Raw genomic sequence first — 13,270 nt, forward strand, 5'->3', positions numbered from 1 at the left:
GTACAAAAGTTTCGTCTGTAATATATGGCATAGATTAAATATTAGGAACACTGGGTATCATTAGTGTATTATTGGGTTGTTGGAAAAGTCATGATGTATTTTTTCTGTTTTTCGTTGCAAAAATGCGTCATGACTTTTCCGACAACACAATATCTTATCATCCCCATTTTACAGATAAGAAAAATGAGGCCAAGAGAGAGGAAATACCTTTTCCAAGGTGATAGAACCAGTAAAGGGTAGAACTGAGATTTGACCTCAGTCAGCATTAACTACCTTGCTAAGATGCCTGTAATAAGGATTAGGAATAATACTTGGTCTGTAATTGCTGAATTTATTACGTGAATCAAACAAGGGATGTTGTTCTTTGTCATGTGCATTTCTAAACTAAAAACTGCCTCTGAACCTCTCAGGATTTTGTGGAAGCAAAAAGACCTAGATTCTTCTAGCTACAAAAGACTTAGGCCTTTTTTGGTAAACTCAAGTATACGAAGTCTGACAATTAAGCTTGCACTCATCCTAGAAAAAGAGCTACATACCTCATTGCTGAATATCACTACGGTCCCCTTCGAAGTCCTCCCCTCGGGAAACTATGCACCGATGCCAGTGTCTAAGCAATTCTGGTACTCTTTTTCTGGAATGGCCATCAGAGCTGTCGTCATATTACCCTTGATGTCCTGAATGTCATCAACATGTCTTCCTTTCAATATATCCTTTATCTTTGGGTAAAGAAAGAAATCATTGGGGGCCAGATCAGGTGAGTAGGGAGGGTGTTCCAATACAGTGATTTGTGTACTGGCTAAAAACTCCCTCCCAGACAGTGTGGTGTGAGCTGGTGCATTGTCGTGATACAAGAGCCATGAATTGTTGGCAAAAATTTCAGGTTGTCTGTTTCACGCAGCCTTTTCAGCACTTCCAAATAATAAACTTGGTTCACTGTCCAGTTGGTACAAATTCATAGATATCAAAAAAGATTGGCAACATCATTGCAGCAAGTTTGCGAACTTAATTGTCAGACCTCATATTATGATTTAACTGGATTTTAGTGGCGTGAAATAATCTTTGTGCCTTTTTCTTTTTTTTTTTTTTTATGCTGAGCCATCCTGCCACCTGTTGGCAGCTCAGTGGCAGCTCAGCTCGGGCTGGGAATCAAACTGCTGTTGCTCAGAGCTCGCACTCTTGAGCGAGCTCTTAACCAACTGAGCCACTCGGCTGGCCCCTTTGTGCCTTCTTAAACAGCTGACATTGCCTAAGAAAACCTTAAGGGATGGGGAAGAGCTCGTTTTGTTAAAATGCTTGAAAATTCTCTTGTTCCAAACCAGAATAAGAGTGACACTTAACCATACATAGTCTGGTGGTGATTGTAATGTCTGTCTTGAGTCCTGGGTTTTGGCCTAAGTTTCTTTTACCAAGAATATAGGCTCATTTTACCTCCTTAATGGAAACTACTTTGGTAAGACAGACAAGATCCGGCCTCTTTTTTCTTTCAGGTTTATGTGGATGTCCACAGCCGTTACAATTCGGTCGCCAATAAAACTTTTTGCCTTGAGATCATGGATAGTTTGAGGAGATGCTTAGGCCAGCAGGCTGATGTTCGACTCATGCTTTATGAGGTAAATCAACAGAGTGGAAGGAACATAGTAATACCCCAACTAATAATCTTTTTTATTTTAATACTTTTTTTTTTCTGATTATAAAAGTATGTTACCTACACTCTTATTTGATGAGTTAGAACTGGTAGTTAGTGATGGGTGGCCAAAAAGTTCTTTGAGGTGAGGATTTATAAAGAACAGTTAAAACACTGGAAATGTTTTAAATTTGAAGTACTTAAATGTACTATTAATTTGACAGTCTTGTTTTAAAGCCAGTCCTTTTGAGTGTGAGTCTGCCATTTGGAACTCACTGTCAAACAAACCATAACTTTAATTTATTGCCTATTATTACAAATTTTTGTTCACTTAAAGTGGGATAAAAACTTGAAGACACTTCAGTTACAGTGTTAGTACAGAAACCTTCTAGATGTGTCCAGTTTGTTCCCTAACTTTTATAATTGTCTTATGTCTAATTCATCAGAAATTGGTTTTAGAGACCTACTGTTATTTACTGTCTTTCCAAAACATTCTGTTTAGTTTTTATGAAAACAATTTCTTTTTCATTTTGTATTTTGGTTTTTCGCAGTTCACAGGATGCCTGGTTAAATCACGTTATTATAATGATAGTACAGTTAGCAAAAATGAGTGGGGAAAAATACAACTACTGACTTGTGAGCAGCATATATTGGGGAAAAAAAAGTGTGCGGCCATGGAGGATACACTACCATTTCAAGCATTTAGTGTGCGGTGTCCTTTAGCATACATGTTTCATGGACGGATGGAGAGCCGTAGATAATCTAGCAAGTAGATTAAATGAAAGTCATTTCAAAGAGCAGCTATTATTATATAATACCTTCATTTAACATTCTTTAAATAACATTGAGCTACAGTAGTTGCCAGGCACTGGGTTTTTCAGACTTATTGTATTAGAAAATGTGGAAAATACAGAAAAATGTTTTTTAGATTATTACTGCTCTCACCACTCATTTATGTATATTTACGCAAAATTGTAATAAGATTTACGTGTATGTAGCTTTTGTCTCTTACATTGTAAGCACTTTCTCATTTCATTAAATGTTTTTTTATGTGATTTTTGTAATGCTAAATAATACTTGATCGCTATTTATTTAACTCTTTATTTAACCCTTTATTTTTGGATATTTATGTTGTGTCCAGTTTCCCACTATCAACGTTGTTGTTGTACCTGAATGTTAGACAGACCACGTTGCTGGGTTTAAGATTAGAACATTTTAAAGTGTTGGCACACCGTGGCAAGCCCTGAATTTTTTTTTAATCATTAAATCTTTGTTCAACATCCATTTGTGATCAAATCTCTCAGAAACTCACGGCAAACTAAGGTTAGAAGGGAACTTCCTCATCCTGAGACAGGGTGTCTATGAAACCTGCATTTAATATAAAAGGTGAGAGACCGAATGCTCTCCGGTACGATGATTAACAAAGATACTTGTTCTCAGTGCTTCTATTCAACATTGTAGTGAAGGTCCTATCTGATGTACAATGGCAAGGAAAAGAAATAAATGCATAGAGATTTGAAAGGATGAGCTAAAGCTGCCTTGATTCACATAGTATACATAGATGATACCAAAGAATCTACGAACAAGTGAGTTTAGTAAGGTTGTGCGATACAAGATCAATAACCATACAAAAATTAATTATAGTTCTAGTTACTAGCAATGAACAATTGGAAATTGAAATAAAGTAATATTTAGAGTAAATGAAACATGTAATAGAGGTTTAACAAAGTATGTAGAAGATAGGTACACTGAAGACCATTCTAAAATGTATGTGAAATGTAAAGGACCTAGAATGATCCAGACAACTGAAAGAGTATCAGGTTTTTCAGTGGAGTTTTGACCAAGATCCCAAGGTAATTCAGTGAAGAAAGAACTGTCTTTTTAACCAATGGTGCTGGAACAATTGTTCATTGTATTGGGGGAGGCTCCCAAAACCACTGCCGTGTTTAAAGATTTCTCTAGAAAGACTCACCGAACTCAGCATATATTTGTTCTCATGGCTAAGATTTATCACCGTTAAAGGATACAAAGGAAAAGCAGCAGAGGCAAGAGACACAGGGTGAGCTCTGGAGAAAACCAGGTGCAGTCTTCTACGAGGCCTCTCCAAGTGGGCTTGCACAGGATGCACTTCATTCCTCCGGCAAATGAGTTGTGACAACACGTGCAAAATTTCCTACTCGGGAATTTTATTACAGACTTGGCACCCAAGGTTGTTACTGAGGGCTGGTCACGTAGGCATCTTTGCTTAGCACATACCAGAATTCGAGACTCTGAGAAGGAAAGCAGGTATTTAGCATAAACCACATTGTTTGTACAACAGTTTATGCACAGTGAACCTCTTCTATCATTCAGGGAGTTTTGTGTCAGTGTAGGAAGTTTTTTACCAGCTAAATCCCCAGCTGCCACCAGCCAAGGGCCAACCTTGCAAGCAGGCTTTACTAACGATAGTAGTCTCAGATGTGCTGTGTTTAACTCTTGTATGCACAGTCATCATAATACAAAAAACAATCTCTACCATTATCTAGCTCCAGATTTTAAAAATGAACTTAAAATGGATCATAGAACTCAATCTGTTAGGATATTGGTGTTTGTTTATTCCTCAAAGACTTATTAAGTGCTTCACTTTGTTTCAAGTATATGCCATATTGCCATTTGCTTTTTAAAAAATAATTATCATTTTAGACCTATGGAAATATTAAATTCTGATGGTTAAATCCATTGCTCTTTTCCTTTGAGACGTCTATTTTTGTGTAAAGAGTCCATGTCCTTCCAATGAATATTCACTAACATTTCCTTCTAGATTTTTTTCATGCTTTTGTTTTTTGTATTTACCTACTGAGTTCATCTGGAGTTTGTTTTGCTATAATAAGTAAGGACCTGACTTTTCTCCTCAGCTAACCAATTGTTCAGACATTATCACCTCCTTTATGTCCACTAAGCCTATTTGTTTGTATGCTATGCCTTACTTCATCTGTAGATTTTTGTGCCAAGACCGCAAGTGTCTTTTACCATTATACATTTATAAAACATTATAATGCCTTTTAGGGCTAATTTTCCTTTGTTTCTTTTTATTAAAATAAATATTTGGGGTGGTGGGGTGGAAATAAAGTCTTATTTGTTTTTTCTCACAGATGAACTGTGCAGCCTTTTTCCCCGGTTCCAAAAAGGAAGTTCTCCCATGATTTTTTTCCCCCCCAAAAAAGGTTTTATTACACACAGAGGGATGGGGCTCAGTCCTTGGCTGCTCCCTTCCTCGTGGCTGCAAGGACATTGCTCAGCTCCTCTCTTCCTCTTGGCACAGATGTGTGTCCCCATCCTTTGCTTGAACTTCAGGGCCCGCTTGTCCTTGGGGACCTTGAGCCGCTCCGTGGCACGCCGCTCACAAGGGGCAAAGCCGCACACCTCCCGGATCATGTCCCGCACGAACTTGGCGTGTTTGGTGAGGCACCCGTGGCGGCGGCTATACCTCCGCTTGCTGACGTTCTTGGTCACCTTGTGGCCCTTGCTGAGGCCCACGGCCATGGGGCAGAGCAGAGCCATGGCTGCTGCTCCTCAGTGGCTGCCGCAGCTGCAGCAGTTCTCCCATGATTTTAATCGGAGCAGTTTTTAACGGAGACTGGAACATTTTGAATGAGGAGAGATCAGGTCATGCACATTAGGGTGTATAGGTCCACGAGGCACTTTTGCAGCACTGGAGACTAAGTGGAAAGAATGTCCTAAAGGGAAGCCTTAATCTAGGATGCGAGGAAAGAATGAGGGCCTAGGACATCCCTGACTGTGAAGGAGCAAAGTACTCCAAAGCCAGAAGTAACCTGTTGTTTGAACATTGGGAGGATTACGGTCAGTTTATTAATCCAGTTTAGAGTGATCAGAAATCTCTTTTTAGCTGAGGCAAATAACTTAAACTTCCTGAATTGTTTCCTCCTCTAACAAATAACGTCTCCATCTTTTTCAAAGAACTGAGACTAAGGTAAAGAAAAAGAGCATTACTTTAAAGTTATGATTGTCTAAATCACTAGCATCTCTGTTAAAGAGCTTATTCTCGATTTGATTCCTCTTAGGGATTCTATGATGTCCTTCGGAGAAACTCGCAGCTGGCTAATTCAATCATGCATACTCTGCTCTCACAGGTAAAAAAATATTTTTATGAATACAGAGAACAGATATTGCGGCATTGAGAGGCCACTGATATTTTCTAGGCTTTTCAGAATATAAAATAATTCCCAAATAGTGACTGGTACGTCATGAACATGCCTGGGGTATGTGATGCTGTCTTGATGTTTTATTTTAATCACCACTTATCTACCTGCCATGTTACCGTCATCTAACACTTATCTCTCTCAGTTAACAGTCGATATCCTAAGTCAAGGATATTTTAAAGAACCATTTGTGCTAGGGTTATCAGCAGCTGTATCTGCTATTTTTTTATTTCTAAAAGAAAAAACGGAGATCTAGGGCAAATATAGCAAAATATTGACGTGTTAAGTCTAGGTGATAGACACATGGGTGTCTGTTAGGTTATTCTGTACTTTTCAGTTTTTTTTTAAGATTTTTATTGGGGGAATTGGGGGAATGGGAACAGTGCTGGGGAATTGGGGGAAGGGGAACAGACAAGTTGCTGTCATCTTGTTCTTCAATCTAGTTGTGGAGGATGTTGCTTCACTGGCCCAAGTTGGCACCATCATTGCGCTCTTCCCTGGCGAGGCAGATCAGTCGCCGGCTTCTGGACGGCCGCTCACTGCGGCTGCTGGCCGCTCATGCTGGCTGCTGGCTACATACGGTAGCCCATGGCAACCCACTGCCACAGGGGCTGCAGCCTTAGGCTTGCCGGCAACTCATGGCAGCCCAGCTCCAGGTTGAGCTGTTGTTCAGCATCTTAGCTGTGGAGGGCAGTGTCACTGGCCCTCATATGTGGGATCCGAACCGGGGCCCTCTGGCATCCCAAGTGGGTTCTTAACCATCGCGCCACTCTGCCGGCCCTGTACTTTTCAGTTTAATGAAAGGTTTTTAAATCATGAAGTGTTTCAAAGGATCATTAAGATGGGCAGTATTCAGCTGGAGACTATCAGACGTAAGACCGTTTACCCTCAACACTTGTTCATTGAGCAGCTATTTGAATTTTTAAAATAGCTTTATTGAGATATAATTCATGTACCATACAATTTACCCATTTGAAATGTACAATTCATTGGTTTTTAGTATATTCATAGAGTTGTGCAACTATTACCACAATCAATTTTAGAACTTTTTATTACCTCAGAAAGAAACTTCACACCCTTTAGCTATCACTTCCTAATTTTCTCATCTTTTTCCCCACCTTCCCAGCACTAAGCAACCACCAGTCTATACTTTCGGTCTCTGTAGATTTGCTTATTGTGGACATTTCCTATAAGTGGAGTCATATAATATGTAGTCTTTTGTGACTAATGTCTTTCACTAAACAATGTTTTCAAGGTTCATCCATGTTGTATCATGTGTTAGTACTTCATTCCTTTTCATGGCTAAATAATATTATATGGTATTTGAATCTTTTGTATATATTGAGAGAGTCCAAGATGCTATTATGTACTGATAGTAATAACAATGCCTAACATTTAACACTTAGAGGGCCAAACATTTAATGAAGTACTATGTGTGGATCATCTCATTTATTCCTCTCAACCCTATAAAAAAAGAACAGTTACTTCCATTTTACAGATTTCTATTTTAGGGCTCTGAGAGGTTAAGTAAATTAATTTGCCCAAAGTCACAGTAAGTGGAAAAACTAGTATTTGAACTCGTGTCTTCCTGGCTCAAGAGCCCAAGTATGAAAATCCTCATGTAAAAATACTGGATTAAGAGCAAGGAAAATCTTTTCAACAAACGGTGTTGTGAAAACTGGATATCCACATGCAAAAAAATGAATTTGAACCTTTACCTTACACCATGTACAATAATGAATATAGATCAAAGACCTAAAGAGCTAAAATTATATAACTCTTAGAGGACAACATAAGGGAAAAGCTTCGTGACATTGGATTTGGCAGTTTCTTGGACGTTGACCAGAAGCACCAGTAACAAAAGAAAAAAATAGATAAATTGGACTTCATAATTAAAAATGTTTGTACATTCAAAAAACACTATCGCCAGCCAAGTGGCTCAGTTGGTTAAGAGCTTGCTCAAGAGTGCGAGCTCTGAGTAATAGGGTTGCCGGTTCGATTCCCAGCCCGAGCTGAGCTGCTGCTGAGCTGCCAACAGGTGGCAGGATGGCTCAGCTTAAAAAAAAAAACAAAAACAAACTCGACAGAGTAAAAAGGCAATCCACATAATAGGAGAAAATATTTACGAATCATATATCTGATAAGGAATTAATACCCAGGTTACATAAAGAACTCTTATAATTCAACAAAAAAGCAAACAAGACAATTAAATATCGGCAAAGGACTAAATAGACATTTCTCAAAAAAAAAAATACAAATAGCCAATAAACTACATGAAAAGATGCTCAACATCCCTATTCATTAGGGAAATGTAAATCAGAACCACAGTGAGATACCACTTCATGTCCATTAGGATGGCTGTTATCAAAATGGAAAATAACGAGTGGCCGTGAGTATTGGAAATTGGAGCCCTTGTGCATTGCCGATGGGCATGTAAAATGGTGTAGGTGCTGTGGAAAAAAGTATAGCCATTCTTCAAACAGTTAAACATGGGATTATCATCTGATCAGCACTTCCACTTGGGTTATATACCCAGAAGAAGTGAAGGAAGAAACCTTGTCTTTTTAATCCAATGTTGACCCCACCCCCCACCCCTGCAAAGGTCTGTTTAGTCAGTTCACATTTAACATAATTATCATTATGGTTGGATTTAGGTCCACTGTTGTGCTATTTGTTTTAATTCCTTTCTTGACTTTCTAGCTATATTTCTTTGTGTTGTATTTTTAATGCTTGCTTTAGGGGTTACCATATGCATCTTTAATTTACTACAGTATATTCAGATAAATACTGATTTACTTCCAGTAAAATACCAGTCTAGCTTTATTCTCCTGTCTTTGTGGTATTGTCATATACATTACATCTATGTTAAAACCCCAGCAAAACAGTTTTATAATTGTTGCTTTAAACAGTTATATGTATATCTTTTATATTAATTAGGAGAAGAAAGATGAGGTATGCTGACACACACACGACCCTTTCTATGTACCAACTTTTTACCTTTGTTGATGCTCTTCATTTGTTCCTATGGGTTCAAGTTGACCATCTTGAATAATTTCCATTCTGCCTGAGGAACTTCTTTGAATATTTCTGTTGTGCCTGTCTGCTGGCAATGACTTCTCTCAGTTTTCATCTCTCTGGATATATCTTTATTTTGCCTTCACTTTTGAAGGATAGTTTGATTTTCTCCTTGTCTCTGGGTTTCAAGAGTATGACTATGATGTTTACATGTAATTCTCTTCGTGTTTCTCCTATCGGATGCAGTTCATTAAGCTTCTTGGATCTGTAAGTTGATGCTTTTCACCAAATTTGAGAAATGTTCACTCATGATTGCATCAAATATTTTTTCTGTACCTTCTCTCTTTTCCTTCTGGGACTTCAGTTGTATATATGCTGGATTTGATATGTTGGCCTGAATTTGTCCCAGACATCTCTGAGACTTACCGTATTTCGTTTTTCCTCAATATTTTTTACCCCTTTTTTCAAACGATATTTTCTCATAATCTGTCTTCAAGTTTACTTATTCTTTATTCTGCTACTTCACATCTTGTTTTACTCTTGGATCTATGTTAAATTTTATCGGATGCATTTTCATATTTATTGAGATAACTGATTTTTCTTCTATCTGTTCCTGTGGTCAGTTGTACTGATCTTCTAAACCAACATTGTATTCTTGGCATAAACCCAAATTATGATATGTCACCTTTCTTGTACATTACTGGATTCAGCTTACTAATATTTCATTAAGTTTTACATATATGTTTACAAGAGGGAATGGCCTATTAATTTGTATTTCTCACTTCCTTGGTATAGTCTGAGCTTTGTAAAATGATTGGGGAATGTTTCCCCTTTTTCTACTTTGTATAAAATTTGACATTGGTAGGTAATTCCTTTATTCCTTGTGTTTGCCTTGTTTGGAAGTTATAATACTACCTTTCTTTAAGCTTAAAATTTTTGGCTTTTTATTTTCCTGACTAGACAAGTAGTGTGAATTCCAGCCACAGCTACATTTGGAGATTAGCTTGTGGTTAGAAATTTCCAGGTGAGGCTTTCTCCCCGTCCACCTGAAGTCAAGGCTCAGTTAGGTTACATATGCCTACCAGTTTTCTCCATGTGATGGATTTATTTTTTTAGGCTCATCCACTAAGGCTGTCCTTTTGAGAAGTCCAGTTTGACGTGAGGTTTCCTGACACGGCCTCCACCCCATGAGGGCCATAGCCTTTGTCTTCAGCTCCCTGAGTCCAGAGGATTGGCAGATGCAGTCAGAGTTAACACAAGTCCTAGAGTTCATTTGCTCATATATTTGCTAGACTGACACTTTATGACATTCTCTAATATATTCAGACCTCTGAGGACTTCTTTTACTTTCCCATGATCTTAGCTCTCTACCTAATAAGTAAATATATATGTATATATAGAAATTTTAATGCAATATTACTTTTATTGTTCTCTACCAGGAGGGTTTCTCTAAACTCCTTGTCCATCATTTTGCTGAAAATGGAAGTTGTCTCTTTCTGCCTCTCTCCCTCCCTCACCTTTTGCTTTGTCGTTGCTTTGTGATAATTCTGCTTAAAGAAGCTCCATTGAAATTAAGATCTCAGATGTGTAGGAATGATTGGAAAGTCCTGTACTATTCATCAAAAGCTTTTCATTGTGCCTTAGGCCTGATCCTATTTAAAATTTATACCCTGTTAGCTATATTGTATCTTTCAAACTATAATGATCAGCCCATCTACATTCAACACTAACAATAATAGAAAATTGTGATTGAAGGAATAGAGCAGTGCCTCCCAACTCAAGTTAGTATGCGGACCAGTAAAAACCTGGAGATTCCAAAAGCAAAAACAATAAAATAGTATCTAACATGTTTCTTGAGTTATATTATGTGCCAAGTAGTGTTGGAAGCACTTTACATGTATTGGCATGTTTAATCCTTAAACAACCTTATACGTGTGTATTAATAGTATCCTTGTGCCACAGGTAAGGAACCAAGGCATACTTTTATTAAAATCATTAATTAATAAGTGATGGTACTGGGATTTTGGACTCAGCCATTCTGACTCTAGAGCCTGTATTCTAACCATCAAGCTATACTGAAAAAATGCTGCTCATCTGTGCAATTTTAGGAATTGGCATGAGAGCTTATGAGGTTTTGTAGGAGCGGTAACGGAAGTGGAACTGGAAAGAGATCTCAATTAGTACGATGCCCAAAGCAAGGGCAAAGGATGTGAGTTAGCCAAAGGAACACAAATTTTGCTGCATTCTTCTTTGGACATCTGGAAATATGTCTTAGAATGGCACGAAAAATGCCATTAGCTTGACCAATTAAAAAAGTGAAAGCATTCTTGAGCCACAGTGTCTTTTTTCTTTCCCATATACAGTTAAAACAGTACTACGAGCCACAACCTGATGTGCTGCCTCCTCTGAAATTAGAAGCTTGTGTTTTGACCCAAGGAGATCAGATCTCTCTAAAAGAACCACTGGTGAGACGGATTCTTCCTATAATTACTATTTTTACTGTTAAGTTAAAATATATTAACACTGTTGATAGGGTTGATTTTTAGAAAGAGATGTCTTTCCCTGTGAAGTTCTCTTGCTGCTACTCCCAGTGAAGTTTTGCTCTTAAATCTTCCCTGCTGTTCTTTTTTCTGACCCATCATCACCTTGGGTCTATTGGTAAGATATCTCTGTGTCAGCACTTTACTAAGTCAAGGCATCCACCATATCCCCCAAGGAGCATTTTATCTGCCATTTATGGCTCTGTGCATATATATAAATAAATATACTCCAGAATGGGGAAGGGGGTCACCTAGTAGCAGATTAACCCAGGGGACCTGCTTCGTTAGTCTGGAGAGAGTATGTGATTTAGGCTGAGCCAGAATTAGCGCCCTGTTGACCCTTCAGAGGAACCAGGACAGCTTGGTCTCCTGTTGCTGTCTAGTCTCGGAAAGACAGGAAAGAGAAGAGAAAACTGGAACTCCACCACCCCAAGTGACTTAGAACTCATGGCCCTGGAACTGTCCTGTTCTGCCTGCGTACATGGACCTTCGGAGCCATGAGATGTCCTCAGCCTAGATCAGAGATACTATGTTTGTCTCCCAGAGATTCTCTCAACACAAACCCCCATCTTTAGAATAGCCTCTGGGACCCAGAGGAGCTAGAGAGGATTTCCTTGCACAGCCTGGCTTCATGATGTGTGTACTGGCTCAGAGTTTGCATCCTGAGGTGCCAGCTACTTACGGGAAAGGTCAGAAAACAGTGCCTTTGTTAGTTCAGTTAATTTTTTCCAGTTTTGGTAATTGGAACTGACTTAATTTATGGAGCTAATAACTTAGCCTTATAGATAAAATTTATTATTTGTTGATTATCAGCAGCTTCACAGGTTATCACTGAACACTCAAGAATATTTCATTACTATTTTCTTCTACAGGATCACCTGCTGTGTTGTGTTCAGCACTGTTTGGCTTGGTATAAGACTAAAGTGTTACCCCTACAGCAGGAAGACGAGGAGGAGGAAGAAGGATTCTACCAAGACTTAGATGATATGATGGAGTCTATCACTAGTAGAATGATTAAGAGTGAACTCGAGGACTTTGAACTGGTAATTGCTAAGTCTCAGCCGTATTAGCTAATGGAGGTTTTTAGGAGCTTGTTAATTTTTATCTTGTGCCTTTTAGGATAAATCAGCAGATTTTTCTCAGAGCACTGGTATCGGCATCAAAAATAACATCTGTGCTTTTCTTGTGATGGGAATTTGTGAGGTTTTAATAGAATATAATTTCTCCGTCGGTAATTTCAGGTAAGGCATTGCTATGACTCTACTTGCAGTTTACTGAATACTTCATTTTGTAGGTTTTTGTTTGTTTTTTTCTATTTAACACTTAACAATATGCTAGGTACTAAACAGACTTCAGACCGTGACACTATCTCTTTCTACCAGGAAACACCAAAGTATATGCCAAACAGACTGGTGCCTCTAGCAGGCTTTCATTTATTCAGAATTTCCTAGACCCTGAACTCAAGAACTCCTCATTTTAATAGAGAAATTTTGATTGGTAGTAGTATTGGACGCTCATGCTCTGTACTAGCCTAACTAAGGGAGGAAAAAAATAACATTGTTATGACTGGGAGTGATGGTCATGAGGGCTCGTTCATTTATAACGTTTTGTTTAAAACATGATGTTTAAAGAAGCATTGTGATTTCCTTGCTACTGTATGTGAAAGTAAACCACGACATTCTGATGCTTGTCTCTCTTTCCCTTTACACAGTAAGAATAAGTTTGAGGAGGTTCTGAGCTTATTTATGTGTTATAAGAAACTCTCTGACATCCTTAATGAAAAAACGGGTAAAGGCAAAACTAAAACGGCCAACAAAACACAGGATAGTTTTTTGTCCATGAACTTTGTGTCTGATCTTCTCACCGCTCTTTTCAGGTAAGGTTCTTGGGGG

The 13,270-nt window shown here is 38.4% G+C and overlaps 1 protein-coding gene and 1 pseudogene across 1 annotated transcript in view; one reads left to right on the top strand and one right to left on the bottom strand.

The window, feature by feature from the left end:
- Positions 1–13,270, top strand: part of FANCI (FA complementation group I) — a 66,804-nt gene that overhangs the window by 35,834 nt on the left and 17,700 nt on the right. Inside the window, 6 exon segments of the mRNA XM_019640096.1 lie at positions 1,488–1,610; positions 5,686–5,754; positions 11,202–11,303; positions 12,251–12,421; positions 12,498–12,619; positions 13,090–13,255. Coding sequence (XP_019495641.1) covers positions 1,488–1,610; positions 5,686–5,754; positions 11,202–11,303; positions 12,251–12,421; positions 12,498–12,619; positions 13,090–13,255 — 753 coding nt within the window.
- Positions 4,855–5,446, bottom strand: LOC109381391 (60S ribosomal protein L36 pseudogene; annotated as a pseudogene).

This window comes from Hipposideros armiger, unplaced genomic scaffold (genome assembly GCF_001890085.2).
Source record: "Hipposideros armiger isolate ML-2016 unplaced genomic scaffold, ASM189008v1 scaffold_48, whole genome shotgun sequence".
Taxonomy (NCBI): domain Eukaryota; kingdom Metazoa; phylum Chordata; class Mammalia; order Chiroptera; family Hipposideridae; genus Hipposideros; species Hipposideros armiger.